This window comes from Calidris pugnax, unplaced genomic scaffold (assembly GCF_001431845.1).
Source record: "Calidris pugnax isolate Ruff unplaced genomic scaffold, ASM143184v1 scaffold11, whole genome shotgun sequence".
In the NCBI taxonomy this organism is placed as follows: Eukaryota; Metazoa; Chordata; class Aves; order Charadriiformes; family Scolopacidae; genus Calidris; species Calidris pugnax.
This window is the reverse complement of record NW_015090803.1, coordinates 5,621,906-5,645,916: the sequence shown is the minus strand read 5'-3', so window position 1 is coordinate 5,645,916 and position 24,011 is coordinate 5,621,906. Positions and strand designations below refer to the sequence as shown.

The window sequence follows — 24,011 nt, the reverse complement described above, 5'->3', positions numbered from 1 at the left end:
TATTAAAGTCCTCATAAATAACTACGTATAATGACAACACACCTCCAGACCCTCTGACAGGGATGTGAAATAACTCAACCTCTCTGGCAAGAACCACCTTTCTGTTTCTTCAGTTTGGGGTCTCAAACAAGCGAATGACTTTGCCAAACTGTGTGTTTGTGTTTTTATTCAGTATTGTTATAACCAATAAAATGTGCAGCCAAACTGCAAAGAACAATGTTATTAGTGTTATTACCAAAAGCACCTTTTAGTAGCATCCGCTTAGCAGCTGGTGGTGGGTGTAGCTAGTCCTGCTGATGCTACAGCAGGCAAGGACCTCTCTTTTGCTTCAGTAGTCCTGCTTCTCACAGACAGACACGGATGGAGGGAGGCACTGACTCGAGGAAGCATCCAAGGTGATAGCTGATTCACAGGTCACTCCCTCGGTGGGAGTTTACGCTCCTACAACAAAAGCTCTGTAGACCTCAGGCATCTTGCAGGCCGTCACCTCCACTCTCTCCCCAGCTGCCAAGCAAAACGCTGCAAAGACAAAGGCTTGAATGTACGGATAAATAAACAGCCCGGTTCCTACAGTACTGGGCTTCAACAGATTTCCCCACTTTCTTATCAAGAACTGCTGTCACTCTCCCACCCCAAAAGAAAGTAGACACCCTCCCATGCTGGAAAGAGGTGAGACGAAGAACCTGTGCCTCCCAAATCCTTCCAAAGATGTAAGTTGTTGAAACATTTCCTTGCTCCTGAAAGGAGACGTGGATGGAAACCCACAGTAGGAAACCAAACATTGTAATCTATCACCCAGGATTGGGGATGACGATATGATCCTTAGTACCCTTTCCATATATCAAGGAAATTGATTCACAGCTCACAATGTGAAAGACAGGCTTTCATATATACATTCATCCCACACATAGAAGACTTTCAGATTTGAGATGGGTAAACCTTTACTACAGCACATCACTTTTCACTGACTCATGTAAGGTTTTGTAAAGGTCTTAGCACCAGCCCTTTAAATGTGCACTAAACCTCATTAAGCACTTGCTACATTCCAGATGATAATGCCATGATATTCTTGCAACCCATCACAGCCAGATGCCTCAGAGACCAAACCCCACCTTCCCCAAAAGCATGAAAACCAGCACATGCATTGAGTTTTGCTCCAGGGATTCCTTCCAAGTTCAACCCTTAGGCTCCATTTCTCCATGGGTCTTTGAAAGTGCTTCTTCTCACCGTGCTGTCACATTGGAGAAGAGTGTGGGAATTCACAGCAGTGCTGTCAGGCTCATCCCCAAGCTATGTTACATTTTGACAAGGTTTCTCTGTGGCTACTCCCTCAATTTTTTTTCTGAGAGAAGTTTTGCCCTTTCCCATTGCCCCCTTTACCCCGCAGTGCTCATTCCAGCCATTAACAACTTTGCAGTCCTTAAATACCTGTGGACTAATAGCCTCCTATTTGCACAGAAAAAATCCTTCCAGTAATCTCCTATATGGTTCTTCTTCTTGGCTGAGGAGTTAAAGGTGATATACTTTCTAGTCTGAAACTTTTAAAATGGATCTCAGATCAGATATGCTGCTTTGACACTCATGCATGTAAAAATAGCAAAGTCCAGGCCTCAGTGACCTCCTCTGGATATATTAAGATACTAAAGGTAAGCATATGCAGGACTGAGACTACAGGGACTTAGTACACCATAGTGACAGTCATAACTTGCCTTACTAATTTAGTAGGTGCAAACTTAAGATCCCAATCACAGGCTCTTCCTGAAAGTAACAAAAGATTTTTTTTTCATTAGATAATGTTCTGTAATACCCAGTGATGTTGGCAGTAAGCCAACCAATTGATCTTTGGTTAAACTAACACATTTCTCCTATCATAAACTCTTAACAAAAAAAGCCCAGATTTGCTCTGCTTTGCAGAAGGCCTGACACCTAGTCCCAGTTATTTCAGTGGTTAATAATGCAAATGCCACGCTCTGATTATGACTGTACTGGGGGAGCTGAGAGTCATATTGTTCAATGGCACCATCTTCAGTCAACTACAAAGCTGATTATTAATTGGCTTTAAGAAGTCTTCATCTGCCCTAAGTCAGGAAAAAACATGAGATCAGTGCTTCTAAACTTGCATGGTGTGTTGCTACAACCTCAGGAAATTTACTGTTGCAGCAGAATTATAGAGTGTGGTCTCCCCCAAAAAAAAGAAAATTCCTGTTCATTTTGTCTGCTTTAAACTGAGAAGAGAAAAATGATGACGACGTACAGTCACTTCTGGGAATTTTGGTTTGTTTTTTTTTAGAGGGGTGATTGTTTTCATTTAATTATTTGTGAAGTAATTTGTAGATCCAGATTAATGTAAGAATACTTTTTCAGGTTGTTTCTTTATTTTGTAAATACAGAAATAGCTTGAAAAAACAAAATCATACAGCATTCTGGCCATATAGGTACTCAGAAAGATCCCATAAATACCAGATCCCAAAGTTTGGAATTAACTTTTGCTGCTTTGAAAATAATACTTACTGCCCTGATTCCTGATCTTTCTTTATGCTTCAAAACTAAAAGTATTTTAAAAAGCATTGAACCTGATAATCGAAATAGAGCCCATCCTCTTCTTAGGTGATAGTATAGATATTTGTGGGAGTCTAATACCATAAATAAATGACATAGCATGCTTATTCATATCACCTGAAAGAGACTTTTAGCTCAAAATAAAATTACTGGGACATTTTTTTGTGAGGCAGAATTTTAGACAATGATTTTAATTATATATATATATATATGATTTAATTATATATTTGCCAGAAATGGATAGCCAGCTCCTCCCAATCTTCTTCCTTTCCTCCTGTATGCATGAGTCCTTTCAAAACGGGCCAAGTGTATGTAGGCACATTGTTCTTACAGTTAAACCTAAGAGAACTGAATGAACCTGGATCTAACAATAGCTTTTGCATCCTCCCAAGGCTGACAAGTTTTTCATGGTTTTTGTTTCCCTTTCAGCTGACCCCCTGGTCGGAAGCATTGCCACTCAGTATATGACTAACAGAGCAGAGCACGACAGAATGGCCAGACAGTGGACCAAGAGATACGCCACATAGGAACCTGCTCTAGGATTTGCTGGACCTGTGCAAGCACATTCACTAAGTGCATCAATAGCCCTTCCCTTCATTCTTATTTTTTATTAAATTTTGAACCATTTTGTGACAAAAGGTTGTCCTTACTTTCTTTTTTGGGTTTATTTTTATTTTTATTTGTTTTGGGGTTTTTTGTTCTGTTAACTTGAAAGTCGTTTCCCTCAAATGTAGACAGGGAATTTTGGTTATCAGTGCAAAGAATGTTGGATCTGTAATAGTATAGAGCTTTGTCACAAAGCTTTGTATTAATGTGTGGTTTGTTTTTTTTTTTTCTTTCATGTGGTTTTTGGGAAAACAAACAAATTCAGAATTATATCTCGTTTCTACTTAAATGTAGTGTTTAGGGTTATTTTTTTGTACTGAAGTCTTTAATGGTGGGTGCATGCTACTGGGAACAAGTTTTGTATAAAAGCTTAAAATCAAGAATCACTGTGCATTACTAAGACTGTGTTTATCACTAGCCTTCTGTTTCCCACACAAAAGGCTATTGCATTGAACAAATTAATATGTATTTTGATTTACTTAAAAAAAAAGTGCTTGTAAATTTCTTAGGGACCTGCCACTTTTGACTGTGGATCAGTTGATGTACACTTGTATTATTAAAGCACTCAATAAAACACTGTGGCTGATAAATGCACTTCTTGCAAGACGGTGCTTTTCATTTGTCCTGTATAGGTTGCATAGTCCTCACATAATACACCTGCAGGTTATTTTTAGACCTAAACTATTCAATTCTTCTCAACAATGCATTTCTTAACTTAGAATTCTTCACTGTGTATGTCTTTCATATACAAACATCTTCCAAATGTTAAGGCTTTTCTTTCACCTGGCGGTGCTCGGTTCAACTGTTCGGAAGCCTCTTGCTGCATCTTTTATACTATGGCTTTGCTCTATCCATCTTATATCCATTTAAAGTAGTTGGCTATAAAAATAGCCTTGCAGTGAAAGCAGAATATTGATGGTGATTTTATACAGCAGGCCTCATTTTGCCTTTCTCCAAGCTCTTTAATTGTAAAAGCAACTGTTATTTAAAAAAATAAATGAAGGTTTTCGATGGGAAAATTGAGCCCATTGCACCAATCATTCCCAGCACGTTCAATGGCAAGGGTGTTTCTATTCAGATTTGACCTTCAGGCTAATTTTAGATATGCAGCCATAGAAGGAAAACTTCTACTTGGCTAAGGAAATGTGTGGGTGTTATGATTTAGAAAATATATACTGTGATGCTGATATCTAAACGTTCTTTGTGTTGCAAGGCATATTGGAAAATCCCTGTCTCATATAATTAAACGTTACAGATGCTATATACAGTGCTTGCCTGCCCTCTCCCCTCTCTCCTTGCCTCTTATGTTTAAAGGCGATCCCTATCTTAAAGAAGATACATTAGAAGGGAGACAATATAAAGATACAGGGAGACCCAATCCCATTACGCTCCAACCCAATCCAACCATCCTGAAAACTAAAGCAGTCAAGGTGACACCGTAGGGCCTCTACGCCAGCCGCTGCGCTGCTCAGCATTTCCAGGCTGATTTGTTTTTCTTTGAGTCATTTGCTAATAACTGAACAGACGTACAGCTTGGATCCACTGGTGATGTCCTCTGTGTGAAGAGAAGCTGAACGTTGACTTTGTTGTAGGTAGTATGTCGCTATCAGTGGCTTTGGTTAACTACCACCCTAAGAACCACGGGGATCTCAAAGAAGTAATCAGTCTCTTTTGATCAAAGCGAATGGAGAATCTTCTGGTGTCTGTAGCAGCCAATTGTTTACAAGCCCAGCCATACAACGTTTTGAGGCCAACAGATCTTAAATACAGATATGAAAGAATAATAACAGTTCAAAAATAAAACAGAACCCCAAAACCAGACTTCTTGGAGCCAGAGCACCTTCTCAGGACAACTGTTCTGTCTGCTTCCACCATACAACTTGCCATAAAGTACCTCCGTGAGCTGAAGGGAACCTTCCTGCTGTAAAAATACAACAAAGGGGTAAAAGGATTAAAAATCACAACTGCATCTTGCCCAGTACAGTGACTGGATTACTTCTCTTCTTATCCCATCTGCTGAAGAGATTCCTACCATAAAGGACTTGTATCCCCTGAGACAGCAATTAATGGGCAATTTCATATTTCTTATGAATTATTTTAAGTGTCTGGCACTCTGCAGCTTTTATTTACACTCAGCTGAGCATAATGCAGTAATTTTCCAGGTACATTTTATACCTGCTTGAAAAAGAAGTCTTTAATTCCTACTATCATCTTTTTTTTTTGTTTTGGCCAACATATAAAGAGGACATTATAAACAGAAGAGACTATGGTATCTCTAATGAAGACATAATTTTTGAAAGGCAACTAAGATGCCTTAGAGGAGGAATCACAGAATTCTTAATAGATGTCTATTCTCAGTTCATCAGCTCTCACTTGCCTTTCTTGCCAAACAAAAGCTGCACAGTTTGAATTTGCAGGTAAGTTGCCCTCTGTGTGAAGCTGAGCAGTCGCCTTGTCCTAGATAATATAAAACTACTGCCTTAAGAACCACAGGGATCTCAAAGAAATAATCAGAAAGGATCAACCCACGTTGATTAAAGCAGATGCAGAGTCTTCTGGCGTCTGCAGGAGCCAAATGTTTGCAAGTCTGGCCATAAAACATTCTCCTCTATTTGCAAATCTGCTCTGTTTGCCTCCCAAGTAATTCTTTTTCTTCATCTGCTAAACCTGGGAAATATGAAGCGTTATTTGAAACCTGCTGTTGTCACTGAGGAGAAATGAGCCATCCCCAACAGAATTCAGCCTGCCAGCAGAGCCCCACTGAACAATAATGTATTGGCGTTATCTCTGTTTCTCCTTTTCTTTTTCTTACATCCAGAAAATATTGCACGTTATTCTGTCCCACCTTTGCTCTTCACATCCTCTGTAAATTTAGACGATTCCTGCTTCCTCTTTCATGACAAATCATCTTTCTAACTTCTAGATGGTGATGTCTACATGCTGCCCTCTTAAGGTATGAAGATCATTCAAATGACTTGCACTCAGTAAAACATCAATAGCATACGGTTGTCCTAGAACAGCATATAAAGGCCATCGCTTCAGCATATTTCAGTATTTGCTCAGGTATGCACAAATGCTAAAGCTGGGTTATGTTCTTTTCAGACATCTTACAGCTTTTCTGAACTCAATCGCAGTAGCAAGCAAACCATACTTAGTTTCCAGTAACCCCAGCTAAATGTCCCGTAACCTTTGAATTCCACTCTGAAGCAGAAATCAGGGAACTCTCCAAACTGTATTTACCCATTCACGGATTATTGAAGTGGCCTTCACATCCTCCTGTCCAACGGAGCAGCTGATTTCCCTCATCAGAAAATTGCAGAACAACATAGCTTAAATTAAGGTACCCAAAACCATCCTGTATTTCCAGAGGCAGCATTTCCAGACTGCTCCAGGAGTAAGTTTTAGCAGCTCATAACCCTTTTGATTGCATGCATGGTGGGTGATTGCAGCCAAACAGTTAAAATCCATTAAAACCAGCTGCTATGCCATGAATAGGGCAAGAGTAATTCTTCTTGAAAGCTCTTTCTTCAGATTTTCATATTGTGAGCTGCAGATGGATAGACATTCAGACCCCATGCCCAAAGAACGGGCAGCAGCTCATGACCCTTCTTCCCTCCTACCCTGTGCAATGGTGCAGTGTAAGTATAGAACACCAGAGGTCCCGTGCACCATAAATCCCAAAATTGGGCCACTCTTCAAGGCCCTCTCAGCCTTTTAAATTCTGGCCGGACGCAGGCTCTGGTGCAGCGTGCTCCCTCTTGCTGGTCTTATCTCCAGCAGCAACCCCTCTGACTTACTTCTCATTTCACCCTTTCCTTCTCTCTGGGTGCTTTCTTCTGCTTGACTGATTCATTGCTCACGGCTGAGAGGCCACCCAAGACACTGATCCCAGTTCAAATAGCGCTTCCTGAAGTTGCCTGAGCATAGTAATCTCTTTGTCCCCCAAAGTAATATGCCCAGAAAGTGCCCCCAGGCCCCTCTCTGCTCCCCTTTGTCTGAGGCAGTGCCTACTGCAGCAGGAAAAGCAGAGGTGGCTCCGCTGAGGTACAAAGGTGTCATGAGATGATTCAGACAGCAGCTCCCAGTTACTCCAACCCCAGTGTTATCCTGGGGTCCCGTTTCTCCTTTCCAATTCTCCAGACTTCTCTTGTTGCTGAAATTGGGACATCTTGCCCCAGGCTCAATGCATTTGCCTGCATTTTGAGTTGGGCAGACTAAAGCAGGAACTCAGAGTAACTATTCTGGCACCTCCAAAGTCCGATTGTCCAGCCTTGGCAACTGCGATTCCTGCAGAGCCAGCTCTGCCTGCTGGTTTTCCATCCTCAGTTGCTCTTTCTTCTCTTCTCCTTTTCATTCCCTTTCGTTTCTCCTCCGATCACTTCCCTCATGACATCAATATTAAATCTTGAAGCTTTCTTTCCCCCCCCCTTTCCTCACCTCAGTCACAGCTCTGTTCTTCCCCCCTGTGCTCACGACACCATGTCACGTAACACTGGGCCTCCTGGAGCTGCTTGAAATCCCCTGATTTTTAGTTCTTAGAAGCAAGAAAGAGGTTTGTGTGAATTAAGTACTTCCTCATTGTGCCACGCCTGGCACTGGCTATAAACTAAATCACTTCTCCCACACACGTCATTAGCAGTAATGAAATCCGGACTGCCCTGCCTCCTTAGCATGACATCCATATGCAAATGCATTTCCGCAGCTCAAACGATCTGCAGAGCCAATGCATGGATGCTTGGGACGCCTCCAGCAGCCTCTCTCGGGTCACAACTGGAATATATTTGGGGACTACTATTTACCAGGAAGACTTTTATGATACCTTTAAATCCATCATTCTGCACCCTAATTCCATCATGGACTTTAATAGGGACCTGCAGCACTTCGAGATAATGAAACGGGCAAAGCAAAACATCCCTTTCATGTCTACTTTGATTGCAAAAGAAAGTAGTCTTGGGCTAGTGGAAGGTTGAAATAAAGACAAGGGCTGCTAAACCATCCTAATCCCTTGCCAGTCCTAAATTAGAAAAACCCCACTTCACAGCAAAATAAAAACTCTCTTTGCTTCTATAGATTTTGTGGGACTGAGTTAAAAAAACCCACTATCCAAGTGTTCCAAGGTGGATGGTCAGATCATGTGCTTCAGGAGAGGTTTTGTAGGGAAATGCTTCCGCTAGGAAGAGCTTCGTGCTACCTTCATCTCCTCCACCTCTATTGGGCTGCTCTCAGGACTCCCCCCTTGGCAGTCCCTTGGGAAACAAGGGCTGGAAACAAGCACCTCGGGTCATTCCTTATTGTCACTGCTCCTCAAATACACTCACTCACAACAGGCATTTGTTGCTGCAGAATCGGTGCTGAGGTCCCCTTTTGTGTCACTGGGGACCTCGGGGTCAGGGAAAACAAAGGGTCACACTTCAGTTTCTGTGAAATGCCTCCTTTCTTTGCAGTTGACTCATACCCTTTGTAAGGCCCTGAATGGAGTCTCTTCACATGAATGGAGCTCCTACCACACAGATTTCAATACAGCCCTGCTCCTTTCTCCACTTGTCATAAATGGTGCAAAGAAAGTGCTGTTGTCCATCACGCTTTGGAAACACCTTGCTGGTAGCAAAGCTTGACTGGGTGCTCTTGCCCATCTTCACACTCTTCCATTTACATTTCTCAGAGACCTCTCAATTACAAGGGCCATTCTCTAGCAATCACTCTTTGACACCAAAGACTTGCAAAAATCCTTCTTCCTTCTTCCTTTGGACGACATGCAGCCTTCATCCCTGGTCCTTCTCTGCTGCTCTCCACTTCCTAAATCTGCTTCTTCTCTCAGGCTTCAGCGACCCAAACCCCTCGCTAAACCCACCGACACACCAAACACCAGCCATCTCTGCTCCAGGCTCCTCACGGCCCATTGCTCTCTCACCACGGTGTGCCAACATCTCACCGAGGAAGGGAAAGCCCACCCCAGCACCTGAAATTGCTGCCATCTTCACAAAAAACCTGCTTTCACGGGAAAGACTAGGTAATGCTTCCCATGCTCAGCACTTAACACTGAGACACAAATGCTCTCTGCAGATCTCCTGGTCTCAGAGTTCACAACAGCACTCTCTGTTGGTCTCTTAGGAGGGGTATTGTCAGCAGTAGCAAAATGGTTTGTATTAAATGCCCTGAATGTTACTTATCTAATTAACCAGAATGAAACTTAAAAAAAAAAAACCACACCTCTGTGTGGTAGGAACTTCATCATCTTTTGTACCAGAAAATAATTGTGTGAATTAAAAAGTCTCTCCTGTTTCCTGTTCTGCTTCATTATGTCTTGTCCACCCACTACCTCTTGCTGCAGTTTTAAAAGAAAATCTTCCTGAAATCTACTTAGAATTTAAATCCTTATTGCAAAACAGCAAAGAATAATCAAAACGTGCTCTGTCATATCAAGGTAATCTAATCAGAGAGGCTCATGGAATTATTTATACACATACATTTTTATGATAATTTAATAATTGATAGGCTTAAATGAATAATCTCATTCTCTTCTATTTCATAATATACATCATGAAATACTATATTTCATTACTGTGTAAACTTGCCATCTTATCTATTTAAAATAAATACAGATTTGAATAACTTTAATCAATAGTTTTCCGGTGGAAGAAGATGACTGTTACTTGTGTAGTATAGTACTGTGTGGACTTAATTATCTTAAAAAACATAATCCTATTTGTAACATTTTTCTTTGAAATTTTATAAAAGACAGACGAAAGTCTGCAAACGAAAAATGACAGCAGTCAGTTGAGCCCTGCGAATGTGCTGGCGGGAGCTGTTAGGCGTAATAACTCTGTCTAATTTCCAAAGAGTGACACTGAAACTCTGGAGGCAGAAGGACAAGAGATGCCGTCAAACCCCAAGAAGAAATGGAAAGAAAAATCATTACAGACGTAACCCCTGCACCCACACGCTACAAATTTCCTCCAGCGATGTACACATGCTGCAGCATCCCCCTTAGGTCAAAACAAACTCTGCCAGCAGCAGGATGCTGAGAGGTTTGGGCAAACATCCTTCTGCACCTCATCCGGATCCTACAGCTTCACACTGTTCTCGCTGGGTACCCCATGCTGGTTGAGCCTGGGAACAGGTAGCCCTGGGAAGTCAGCACATTAGATGGCAACGCTGAGGGAGTTGTGCCACCTTCCTCGCTCCTGGTCCCACCAGGGCCAACCCACTCACAGGGGGATTCCCCTCTCCTCCTGCTAATCCCGCTCATCAGGTGCTGCTGGGCCTGCGCCTGCCAGGTGAAACTTGGCAATGGTTCTGCTGACTCTGCAATGATGCAAAACTAGCCGAGGGAGGACACGGGGTTGTGCCTGGCCAGGTGATGCCACTCTCCCTCAGCACCTGCTTTAAATGCAGCTCACTCAGGGCAGAGCTCCTGGCTTGTCCTTCCTGCAGAAGCTCCTACTCCTGGAGCTGAGGGGACCAACTCTGCTGTGGCTCAGACCCTCAGGAGGTATCCCTGTGCCTCTGGCATGTTCAAATTCAACCTAATGCAGAACTGAAAGGATTCTTCCTGGATTCAGAAGCCATGTGTAGAGCCAAAGCCACCAGCAGGTAATGCCATCCTGTACAGACCTTCATGCAAGGGCAGGGCTATCACCCCTCTGCCCCAGCAGCACTGCTTAATGTTCATGGCACTAGGCCTCAAGATGCAATGTTAGGAAACTTTTTCTCCTTTGGTTTTTTTTTTGATGCAAAGATTTTTTTTGTCTTTAAAAAAAAAAAAATGGTTTCCTCTCCTCTTCCCAACCTTCTGCCTTCCCCCTGCTATGCCCCTAGGAGCCTGGTGGCCTGAGCCTGGCAGCATATGTGTGGATCTAGAAGGGGTTTTTTGTTTGGTTTTGGTGGTTTGTTTGGGTTTTTTGTTTGGTTTTTTTTTGAGACATGAGGAAAGGTGTAACCAGTAGGAAGGAAAATATTGGGAAGCAGGAATTTTCTCCCCTCTGGAGCCTGCCCAATGTGGGCAGAGCTGAGGCAATGCAACGCTTACCTGGAGGGCTGAACCTTTTTTGCAGAGGACATACCCTGCCTTTTCTTAGGATATATCAAGCCAAGGGATGAATGTATTTTAAAGAGTAACTCTGCATGTGTTCTTATTTATAAATCCTTCTCCTATGTTATTTTAAGTCAGGCTTGGGGTGCCATGAGAGGGGACAGCTGATAGCTGCAGCACTGTGACCCTCAGGCCGTTCTTTATCCCACTGCTGCCTTCAGGACTTGTATGGAGAGGAACACAGGGCCAGGGGAGAGGCAGTGCAGACAGCCAGGGAGAGGGGCAGAGAAGAAAAAACACAATTGTGAGATCCAGCTTAAAATCAGGCACCAGCCTGGTGATTCCCCAGCCCACCTGAGAGTATAAATATATGTGTGTGTATTGATTTTTTTTATTTGTATTGATGTATGTTTCATATACATATACATATGCCTGCTTTGGACACATGCTGGCACTGAAGAGGGTTCAGCCTCCAGGTGTCCCCAACAACATCGTGGTGGGTATGAGTACGCCCGCCCACGGTGCCATCCATAAGGGTGGTTCCAGCACTAAAGAAGGTAAAATAAAGAAAATAACGCTATCGGGAACTGATGGTGAGGCCCTTAGGAATGAAAGAAAAAGGGAGAGGAATGTTTGCAGGAACCTGCTGTAGATCTAGCAGAGGTAAACTTATCCAAATGAGTGAATTTAGGATCAAAAGGTCACCATGCGGTCATAAATAAATATCTCAAGGTAGAGAACAGCTTTTCCCTGCCTAGCGTTGCTCTACACCTGGGTAAAACAGGACCAAGCCACTTCCACTAGGCACATAGTACAGAGCCCTGAAATGTATGGACTTGCCTTGTTCCAGCCTGGGGTGGGGTGAGAGTAGAGACCTATTAAAATGTTAGTCGCCTATGGACAACTAATTCACACATGTTATTACACAGCCTTATTAGAATTATTAACATTATTAGAAATATTTGAAGTTGCTAAAGTAAAAATCCCCCCCCCATGCTGAACTCCTTAACGCTAAATACTTGTCTTTTAAAGGCCTGTTCCTCCAAATTAGTACTTCTGCTCCCAGAGAGCAGCAAAGCCCATCAGCAAGGGAAGAAATATATCTCCAGTTCTTTATTAAATCCTTTGGGAAAAGTAAAATATATTAAAGTCAATAATTCTCCAGGGAGGTGGTGAAGTGCTAGCTGGTAGTTGAGATGTCTTCCTTATTCCCTACAGAGGCTCTCACTGCTCCACTGTGCTTGAGCAGGAGGGACAGTCCACAAGATCCATGTGGAGTCTCAACTGACCTGTCTCATGGTTAAATTCATGTGCTGTGAGTTGTACACAGTTTGTAGATTTGCACAGCTGTCCTTGATCCACAAAACTGGGTATATGAGGATCTTTTTCAGAATCAAGACCTTTTACATGGTAGATAATTTTACCCGGGTGGATTTCAGCAGTATTTTGTATCAAATTCAGCAGCAAAAAAATGGTTAAATAACTATTTATCTGTGTCACCAACCCTCCAAATATTTATATGTGCAATTGTATTTCTTGCACGTATATGAGATCTCTCTAATGAATCTGCTTCAGGTGCCCACATAACTTTCCTCCAGGATATTGTTTTTCCTTCGTACTTATTTCTTTTTAAAGTATTTTGCTTGTTAAAGTGCCTACCCTCAGTACGGGTCTGCTTTAATTTCATAGAAGTACTTAAAAAATAGTCCTCCACGGATTTGCCATTCAAACATCGCCACATTGAAAATCTGAATATAAAACACAGTGTAAACTTAAATGAAATTGCCCTACAGGAATTGATTTTTATTGTCTCGGCTGACAGAAAAGCAAAATGTAAAAAGCATACTGAAAAGTAAATTCAATTAAGTGCTGGTAATCTGAGGTGTCATTAGTAGCGTAAGCAAAGAGAGGTTGTGATTTACTGTGTGCTGTGCTCAGCCTGGCTCTGGTGCTCTGAGCAGCTCTGCTCTGCCAGGAGGAAGGAACCTGGCGGTGGAGGAACGAGCTGTGGAGGTTTTCAGTGGCCTGTCCTCGAGGGCTGATGGCCACCATAGGCAGCCCCAAGGTGGGAGCTGGAGGAGGAGTGGGTAGGGGTGAAGCATCGTGTGCTGCCTGGCTACCAAAGAAGTTGGGTGCTGGAGCAACAGTTAGAGCCAGGGTAAGTAGGGCTTTTACTTGAGCCTGAGGAGAGCTGCCTAATGGTATGATTCCCTTTCTGTTTATTGGAAATTGGCTGTAAGAAGCTCTTTTTTTTTTTTTTAATTCTTTTTCTTTAGATTGGTTCTCTGAGCTTAAATGTGTATTTAGGTGACAGCTAATAGAGGTTGTTGGCTTGTGTGCCTTGGGCTGCCTTAGAGGGTACGTGCTGAAGGAGGGGTGCCTTTTGCCATTCAGGAGATGCCTGCAGCTGGCCAGCTGCTGGGGGACACCTTCCTTCTGAGAGATGGCTGCAGGAGGGGCAGCCAGCTTGGCCCCACTCTTGGCTTCCACCTACACTTGTCTGGGAGATGACTTACTATGGGTGTCAACACTTCTGACCTCTCAGGTGGGGGAAGGGAAAAAAGAGAAAGGATTATGAATCTTCTTGTGTCTGAGCCTTTTTGCAAAATAAAAAGCTGTTTTGTTCCAGGAACAGACACCTCAGAGGTGCCTCTGCTCTTAGATGACAGTTGATAAAACTGTAGGATGTATTTTCTGTTTCAGGTGAAAGCTGATTGTAAATGGGAGGGATTTAGTGCAGTTTAAAGGACACCCCCAGAAAGTGGGAGAGGCCTGTAAAGCACCATAGCTTGTAAATCTGAATTAAGAGTTGACCAGTGGGACATAATGGTGGCCTTCAATCAACTTTAGTTCTTGTGTAAATGATCCTCTGCCTCCATGGGTCTCATTCACTTATGGTGAATTCACTGACAGATGGGCTACACTGTCAGGCCTGTAACAACTTCAGTTTTCTGATCTTCCATATAGGTCATACTTGATTGTTTATTTGACTCAAAAAATAAAAATATATCTCCACAGCTGTGGAGATATATACATTGTTAATGTTAAAGATATTTTAATTTTTTTTCCTGATAAGGCTAAAAAAAATTAAACACTTTGGATAAAACCAGGAAAAAAATCTTCTCAACAAACTTGTGGCATCCAGTGAGAAATTTCAGCCCAAGCAATAAAAGCTGATAACATGAAGTTATATAGTACTAAAGTGAAAAGTGTTGCACAACTTCAACAGGGGATGCCGCCTACCTGGCCTTGAAATGCCTGTATGTGATATTTCCATCTTGGAGGAACTGATTCATTACCATTCTTTCTCTCTTCATATGCCACTTCCACAATGAACTGCTCAGAAGTATGCTACTTTCAAAGCTGATGGGAATTAACTGAAGTTGATTAAAATAGCAAACTTACAGGCTTTAACTTTACTCTTGGTAAATTCAAAGCCAGTTTTGCTATTTGTTTGAGCCTTAACAGAGTTAGAGAGGGAAGTGGTTTTTATAAATCGTGTGGTTTTCAATGTAACCCTGGCTAGCTCAGACCTAGCTTGGCTTCTTCATGACTGGCCTCTGGGTTCTGCTATTAAATGAAGTTGTGGGGAGAACTATGAAGTGGTCCTGATGCTAACCAGTGCTGAGCCTCCTTTGGGCTCTGGACTACTCAGCCCTCCTGAGTGAGAACATCAAGCAAGGTCCCAGGAGGCTGAGACCAAACTGTCTGCATCTTCCAAAAGACACTCTTGGCCCAAAGTAAGAGGCTCTGTGGGAAATCTGCTAGAGCCAAGAATTAAACCTTAATTTCCCCATCCCTTAGACATGACACTGATTTTTTCCTATTGAAAGGCTTACTTTTGTCTATTTGGTATGGGCTCCTGGCTTACTCTGTGATAAATAATTTTCTCTCAGTTTAATTAGAGAACTTTTTGTCTGCTAGGATGCTATCAAATCTATCTTTAATTGTATTGCCAGTCACAGCTCATTAGCCCTGTAGGCACAGTGGTCAGGCTGAAATACTAAACAAGAAAAAAAACTGATGAGAACAAGTTGTGAAGATATTTCATCAGCTCATAAAATGTGTGAGGAAGAAGAATTTTTTTCTTTATTGAAGAAAAAAGAAAGAGGAAAAAAAACCCTAAAATGCAAAGGTGATACATTCTTAAAAAGGAAAGAGACCAGCCATTCTAGCCCCAACCTCCCATCTCTTGTAGAGTTGGGGTTTGACTCTGGCTTTGGCCTCAGCACTGCAGGAATCCCCCATCGGTCATCTTCCTCCCAGCGCTGCCCAGCAGACCTGCTCCGGCCTGTTTATTCTGCTTCTCCCTACTTGTTCCATGTCACTTTGGGCAATACTCTTTTTTTTTTTTAAGCATGCAAGGATTCGTTAAGCATGCAACTTCTCCACAAGAGTGCTTTTATTCTGTCACGCAACAAACCCATCAGTTTACTGTCTCTTCAATCATCATTTTGCTTTTCCACACGTTTTTGGACTTTCACAGTACTGCTTTGCCCAAAGCTGACTTACCAGGGTGGTATGAAGTTTCTGTGTTCTGGTGGAGCACACCACTTCCTTTGCTCATTTCCTCTCCTTTACCAGAGGCTGTAATATATGATAATGCACATGAGGCATAATTTCTTCTATTTATAGGTACAGACAGCTATATATGAAGTGTGGACAAGACAGCGCTACATAATGTATGCAGAAAAAGTCATTACAGATGAGCACTTATCCTCGTATTTAAGAGTTAGTCTATGTCACAAAATACCAGTAAATCCACGTTGGGGGAATGTTATCCTGTCAAAAATCTCAATAGTCTTCCTGCTGTAGGGCTTTGCTTTTTTTTTTTTTTCCTCCCCCATCCCTTCCTTTTTTATTTGGTTCTAGCTACTTCAGTGTCTTTGAATTTCTTTTACCTACATCTTTCCCTGAAAGACCTGACTTATTCTAGGGTATCCTCATCTTAGAACAGGGCTATTAGAATGACCAGGTAGGACAGCTGTGAGGGGGAGGAGGAGTAGCAGCCAGGGTTGCTGGAGCCTGCACAGGGCAGTGTGGTTATTGCTCAGTTCCTGGCTGCAGCCCCTGCCTTGCTCTCTTCAGTGTGAAGCTTTGTCTCCAATTCTCTAGCCCAGGCCTTAGGGTAAGAGGGACTCAAATGAGTGCAGAAGCCCCAGGGTACAGCCTGACAGCACCGGTTAGCTGATCTAATGGCTCCCCGGTGCTGAAAGGGAGCAGCCCTTCTCACCTCCAGTCATGCATTTCCATGCTGGTGAGGACTCTTGCTGAGCTGATTCAATTTACTGACCTTGCATAAACCACCAGTGTGTGTGGAGGGAGGAGGGTCAGGTCAGGCTTTGGATAATTCAGCAAGGGATGGGATTAAGTGGCATGGGCAGAGGTGGAGGGAGAAGGACCACAGTGATGGGCTGCCAGATTTCCAAATTCGCATCTGAACCTTGTGGTCCCACCCTGCCTCAACGGAGCACTTCACCCCTTTCTTTACACTGGCTCTAGTGTGCATCTGACCTGGCTACGTGTTGCTCCAGCAAGCTAAATTGGTAGAAAATGGATGGGGCTTTGGGTGTCAAGGGTGTGTGTCTGGTTTGCATTCCCAAATGGCTTAGAGCATGGTTAGACAAGCAGGAGAGCTGGCGTAAGGAAGGAGACAGGGAACACGCAAACAGGGGTGGGAAAGCGGGTGCGATTGCAGCAGACAGCAATTAATTGGTTTAAGCTGTTGTTTTGTGGCAGCCTGAGCCAATTTTAGGGGCGGCTTAAGCCCAAGTGTAAGGATACAGTTAAGCATTCTACCAAATGAAAGCATTTTCCTCAGTCAGTCTAAATATGAGCATTGTGTAGCTGTTTTTCTTGATTTCACAAATACTCATGTGAAGAATTTTTAAATGTTGTTTGTATTTATAGTAAGGAGACAGCTCTTTACGAACTGTATCCCATTATCTGCTAGTGGCTGTGGCTGCAGCAGCCATGCCTCTTGCTAAGAGAGGTTTCTGCTAAAAGCCCTTTTGATTGCCTCCCCGTTTGGAGCAGGGTGATGCCAGAAAGGAGCTGGTGTCTTCTGGAGAGCTGGCAATGGAAGCAGAGTTTTCTCTTAGAAATGTGTGTCAGTAATGTATTTTGGCACTAGCCGTGCTCTGTGTGTTGCTTTGTATGTTCCCAACTGCTGCAGAAAGGAGGAATCGCTCCCTAACTGCATCCGAGTGCTGGTGTCCATCAGCTCTCGGCAGGGCCTGGAGCAGGTCGACTGTGATAAGGTCTCTGGGCTGCCTGTACCAAGGGATGCTCAAAGATAGAGCGCCCTTCTGCGGCTCCGCGGTGGCCCTGGCTGCTGTAATCTCTGAAGCCCAGCATCAGGGTCCCCTCTTATCTCTCACGCCAGTGTGGATTGATCTCTGGGCAGATCTGCAAATGAATAGCCGCAGATGGGAAAAGCGAGGGGGGGATAAGTGCTTCCTTTGTGCCTGTAACTACCACAAGTGCCATTAAGGAACATGCCAAGACCTTAATGAAATAGCGCTGGGTACTTTCTCCCCCCCCCCCCCCTCCCCCCCCCGCGGCACGAGCGAGGGGTTCCCCCCCCCCCCCCCCATCCGCTGTGGCAAGCCAAGGAGGATGGGAGCACGATGCTTTGTCTTCTTTCATCCAGGGTCTCCATCCAAATAACAGCCATTCTCTCCTTAAGCAGTGCTCCAAAACCAGTGGAAATGGCCTCAGCAGCCTGTCAGGTCATTTTGCCTAGGAATCTGCTGGCCCACAAAAGCTGCTAAACGTAATTTTGAAGTCCCCAAACCAAACATTGATAAAGGAAGCAGCAGTTTCTGAGGCATTTCATTTAGGGGCTGATTAAAAATCAAATCCAAAAATGTCACTGGGAATGTTTTACTGCTTTCAGTGTGTTCTGCATCAAGCTGTGGGCCCTGGTGTTGCTGTGTGTTGTGGAAATGATGGACGTGACTTCAGAGCTGCATGCAGCAGCACTGCCCAGGGAAGTGGGGAGTATTTGGGGCTCTCGTTACAGCGGGAGGAAAAGCAGCATTGCAGGAATGAAAGCAATCCTTTTTCTGACTGCTCACAAGTATATGCCATACACTTCTCCTTTTGGTACCCTGTAACTGATCACATCAAGCTGTAATGAGGAACCGAATGGACAGCCAGGTAAGTAGCGCGGTCGCATGAAATCTCGCCCTGCAGCTCATTATATGGAGCTTGTGCAGAATGTAATGTGTTGGCACCACAGGGATACTTGGGTCTGGATTCACTCTTCACCCTGTCTTCCCCATGGCAGCTGCAGATAGGCTATTGATCTTTCTCCTCGTTAATCAGAATAATTTTGAAGAAAAAAAAATAAGGGGCTCATTTCCTATCCATTCTTCCCCTAAGTTCTTTAATTTACTAACAGCTTTATTTTGAGCTTTTCCTGTTTCCTGCCTCCTTTATGAGGCACCATTCAATGACTGCTACTTATTTGGTAGTGATATGTGACTCACAAAGTGTCTGGGCTTTTGCTTTGTAAAGCCTTAAGATGTGAGTGAAAAGGGAGAGAGGCGGGCCCTGTTTTTAAACAGGATTTGCTGTGCTGTAACTTCATCAAACTCCAGGTAAATGGATTCAGTTGTTCAGGGTGGAGGAGGGAAAAATGTACTATTAGAGTCATTTGGGGGCTTTACATTTTTACAGGAAAATAAATGCATCTATCTAGGGAACATACGCATCTCCCTTTACACCAGCCTCAGAATCTTTAATTACCTTCACAGCCTTGCTGTGCAGCAATAAAATGATATTATCCTCACTTCATTTCTTATCCTCATATAAGGAAAGGAGGCAAGGGGGGCAAAGGACTAGCAGAACTCGGACCCAAGGCAAGAGGTTTGCAGCAGAGCAGATGGAGGCTCGGTGTCTAAGCAAACTGCAGCAAATCTGTGTCCCAAGTGGAAAATTTTCTACTTTGCCAGCAAAAAATGTGAAACAGGGAGGAGGCCTGCCTTCTACTTAGGATTTCACTGCCTGAATCAAAGACACATGGAAGAGCCCCCATCCTCTTCAGATTCAGAGTTTGTATTTGTTTTGTCATAGCTAGTTATTCCATGGAGTGACTTTGCAAAGGACCCCCACGTAGGTGGAGGAACGACTGAAGCAGGGGGAGGGGGAAGACACAGAACCGCCTGGCATAGTGAGCTCTGAGGGGCTTTTCAGGGCCTGTGGAACTGTAATGTTTAAATAACTGTTTAAAGCAATTAAAATAGCAGTTAAACCCAAAAGTCTTAAAGCTCCTTTTCATTTTAAACTCCCCTAGAGCTGACACCTGAACACGTGTGCTGTGGTGTAGGCACTGAGACCCTGGTTCTCAATATGGACTTGCATTTCAAGTCCACCACCCCAGCCTGGTGACTTCCCGCTTGGGTTGGCATCATGTGGCTTTGTCTCATTTTTACTTTATGTTCTTTTTTTATCCTCCCCCTTTTGATGAACCCTTATGAACTAAACATAATTGCTTCCTTTTAATGCAAATCAAGCAAGGGGTTTGCTGCTTTTGATGCTGCAGTAGGCTAGGTGTATGCAAGGACCAAGTTATTAAACTCCATAATGTTGACACAGTGTTTGTTTTGTTTAATATATATATGCACAATACAAAGGGAAGAGCAATTGTACCCATTTCAGGTTTGTTTGGAGCCTTCTCTGAGTTGTTTCTTTGTTAAGCAGTGACTCACAAGGTGCTAGGAGTAAGCAACCTGAACTTTGACTCTTGATGGCCAAAAACATTTATCTTATGCTTTCATAAGATTGCTGGTATTTCTGAAACATCCAGTATGGTACTAAACACAGAGCACAAAGAGTGGGAGCGTGTTATTTATACAGAAGTTGTCGAGCTGTAATATTGATGAGGCTTCTTGGACAGGTCGCGTTAGGACAGCGCAATAGGAAATGAAAACTCTCTTACAGCGCTGGAGCTCGGGGACCTAGATTTGAAATTGCTAAGCACCTATCCAGAGGAAAACAAAAGGCTGCTGCCGGGAAGCAGGTGTTGCATCTAGTTCTCGAGCTATGTAGCAGATTGTGTAAGGCACCGTTCAGGTCACGAGCATTATTAGGAGGTGGTGGGGAGCTGTGTGCTTTTGATTCCCCTTATCAAAAGGGATTTGGGTTTATTGCAGAAGTTCTGACAGCTCAGCGGTGTTTGCTGCCTTATTGTGCCTACTGCAAAAGGTCAGTCTGTTCTGGCTCAGGCAAGTGCTTTTCAGCCAGAGTCCTCCTGACAATAAACTATAAATGTATTGTCTATCAGAAGGTGATGATAGCTTGGTATTGCAGTTTTCCTGTGCTACTGGAAATCTTTTTGTTTATATAGACTCCTCTGTCTCCAGGATTTATCAGCCTGGCAGCAATTATAAACAAAACCGCATGGGTTTGGGACTTTCTCTGAATGTTTTCAGAGAAATGTTAAAATGCGTTGGTTTTCTCGCTGAAGAGTCACAGCTCATTATTCTGAGCTGGTGAGGAAAAAGTGGCCAGGGAATTAAAACTGAAATCTCCCTCCACCATTAATGTTCCCCCCGGGGGTGACCCCATGGGATGGGCGTCCATCTCCACAGGGAGGTGCTGGAGAGGGGACTGTCACACCCAGGACTTCTGCCTGGCCAACTTCTTCACCAGTGTCTCTTTGCCAGCAACAGGGAGGGGGGAATCTCCTATTCCCAGAGCCTTAGCCTATATATATATCCAAGACTGAAGACTGTAAATATGGGGTCCTTTAACCGAACTAACACTAGGGCCTTGTTAGACACTGTCACCAGAGTATCCAGTAGCTCTAGAATCTAATAAAAGGATATTTGCATTGAGTGGGAGTGAGAAATTCCATCTGTTAGTATCCCAGAGCCCATGCAAAATAGTTATACCATACTGTTCAAAAAGCAGGCTCCAAGGGGCTTGAGGAGAGAGTGGAAAGTATGCGGAGTTGCCACCTGAGAGGGTGTTGTTGTGGAACCAAAGTACCATATTGATGATTTCATTGTGCAACAAGCTTACAGTACTCTAAGGAAGCCATTACTAGGTGAAATTGTGCCATTAAGTGCTTTGCTAGCACCAAAGTGCCAAATGCATGAAATCTGTTATATTCTGAAGAGGTGAGCAGATCCAGGTTTTGATCTTGGTTGTGAAAAGAGCTGAAGAGCAGAGTTACACTCATACTCACTGCCCTAACTGGTGACCTTGGAAAGGAGAGGGGGATTCATACTCCCTTCTGCTTAGTTCCAGCCCTGTGAGTATTGCATTTGTTGCCACACACCACTAGACTGTCATGAAGAAGATTCCCTGTCCTCTCTCCCACCTATTCTTTAAATTCCTAGAAGGCATGGGTCTAACTCCTTTCTGAGTTAAAAGGAAGTGGAGGCAAAGTCTCCACATGTCTTGGATCAATGTCTTAAATGGAAAGCTACCATGTTAAAGGCTGCAGAAGGGTTTTTTTGATTCTTCAGAGGTTGATCTGGGGCTGTGAAACTCGAGGAAAGCAGAAGTGAACCTTCCTGCAGCCCTTGTCCACTGTTAAATGTTGGGAGTGGGGACGGATTTTGGAGACCACCTCTGCTTATATTTTCTGTGGGATCATTCTGGCAGCTTCATGGTGTACTGGCAGGAGGCCTGGTTTTCTTGAGGGGTGTTTTGTATCACATTTTAGATGTGTGGCCTCATGTTACACCAATGTAGGTTGCTGCTGGAAGAGGTGATTCAGCCTTTCCCTCTGCCTCAGCCACAGATTCCAGCTCATCTCTTTGTGCCCCGAATCTCACTCTTGTTCAGCTGGAGGCAAGCTGGCACAGCTTGCTAACTTGATGCCAAGGGGTTTCTGAGGCATGTGTAGAAAGAGCAGTTTTCTGAGAAATTAAGCTGGGTGGACTTGAAATGGAGCAGTTCTGGCTGCAGGATCACAACATCCAAAATAAAGTGGTGGGGACACCTTGCTGCACACAGGCAGGGTCAGAGAGGAATTTGGGATGGACCCTTCTGGCAGTGGCCTACAGTGATGCTGGATGAGGAGAGGCAGCAAACGCCAGCCTCAGCAGTGCCCTTCACCCACTACTTTCAAGCAATTCTGAAGATGGAGCATGGACAGCTGTACCTGCAAGCACAGTCTGATCATTGCCACGTAGTTCCTGACCCCATAAAGTGCAAATTATCTCATGTGTGATGGCAAGTGCCTCCAATTCATCTTGTAGGCAGTGAAGTATTTTCAAGATCTGGCCCTGATATACTGGAGGAGGTTTGCTGCATCTTAAGCGTGTGATTTCAATGAACTGGATGTTGGTGAGTGTATTTTATGTATTTCTAACAATTCCTTCTGTGTGTTTGTGGAGAATGATTATTCTCCATCTACTTAAATTCCATTTCTCTTTCCGTCTGTTTCTAGTTTAGACAAAATGATATTTTTTTCCCCTTAACACTTTTCTCAAAAGGTAGAAATTAAATGCTTTGTTTCTGCCCTCTTCCCCCCAGCTCATTTGGTTGCAAGTGGAATGGCATATGTTGTCAGATACCCAGCACAAGGAGAAGTACATAACCCAGAACCTAATAAAACAACAAATCTAGTGTGCCCTCCTGGTCTGCAATCCTTCAACAGGCTCCCTTCATTAAACGTAAAGCCATGTGTTTCTTAAAACAGATTACATACCTGGTGCCACGGTGTGGTATGTGTTGCTCTCGCTGTATTTCACGAGGGTTTTTTAATTTATAGCAACACAGTTTTTATTCTTACAAGGATTCTTGAAAAATTGACTAGAATGTATAAAATATGGGCAATACTGATATCCGTGAGAGCTATAAGCTACGTAAAATTGATCCGAGCAGCGGTACTTGCAAGTAACCTTGACCGCTGGGCTTTGTTCCTGGCAGTGTCTGCAGCAGCTCGGCTGTGCTTTGCTGCTTCAGGCCCAGGTGAAAATCCCAGTTAAGTCCGGTGGCTCCAGTGGCCTTGTTCTGGATTTACACTAGGGTACCCATGAGCAGAACTCAGCTATGGACTACCTGTGTGCTCCCACCACCCGGGCTGTGTTGCTGTGGTGTGAGCAGTGATGGGGCACCCAGGAGGACTGACAAGTCGCAGAAATCTTCTCTGTGTATTCTGCCAGCTCACCCCGGCTCCAGTGTTTCCATTTCACTACTGTTTTAAAGTAAAGGTTAAGGAGGTTATGGCCATGAGCCTCTTGCTGGTATTCAGGCTCCTTTGGGTAACCAGCGGTGCTGGCAAGTGGAGGACACAGATGGAGCTTCTTTATATTTGGTTAAAGAACAAATTGTTGCAAGCAGGGGGAGAAAACCAAGCTCTCTTGTAGAACAGGTTCATACCTTGCCGTTTGGATATTTTTAACAATGAAAAACAGCCCCTTAGAAATGAGTGTGGTGAACTGTGCATACTAAAATTGTTTCTTTTATTATTATTTTAAGGCAAAAGCACTATATAAACCCACACATGTAATTCAGGGAAGGGTGGGAGGTAAAATGCATTGCACATTTACATTTACAAGCACATGAGAAGGGTGTTTCACTAGCTGAACTCGGTCTGGTTTTCTGTGCACAACTCTCCCAAGGATATCTCAGCGGGCCAAAATTTCCGCTGAATTAAATGGTCGCAGTCAGATTGACTCAAATGGTGTCTTGGTCCTTCACACAAATGGAATATTTGCCTTGCTGTTATAAAAATATCTGCAGTGTTTATTAACCTAATAAAAAGGTTCCTAATTAACCACAGACCTGAAAAGTTAAAGTAGTTACTGGAGACCGATTCTCAGTTATTCTGACACGAGTGTGAAGAAATTTT

At 43.5% G+C, this 24,011-nt stretch overlaps 1 protein-coding gene across 1 annotated transcript in view; it reads left to right on the top strand.

Moving 5' to 3' along the window:
* Positions 1-3,759, top strand: part of LOC106885414 (ubiquitin-conjugating enzyme E2 E2) — a 213,426-nt gene extending 209,667 nt beyond the window's left edge. The window contains exon 5 of the mRNA XM_014937617.1: positions 2,989-3,759. Coding sequence (XP_014793103.1) covers positions 2,989-3,086 — 98 coding nt within the window. The 3' untranslated portion in view covers positions 3,087-3,759. The remainder of the gene's footprint in view (positions 1-2,988) is intronic.
* The last annotated feature ends 20,252 nt before the right edge of the window (positions 3,760-24,011 follow it).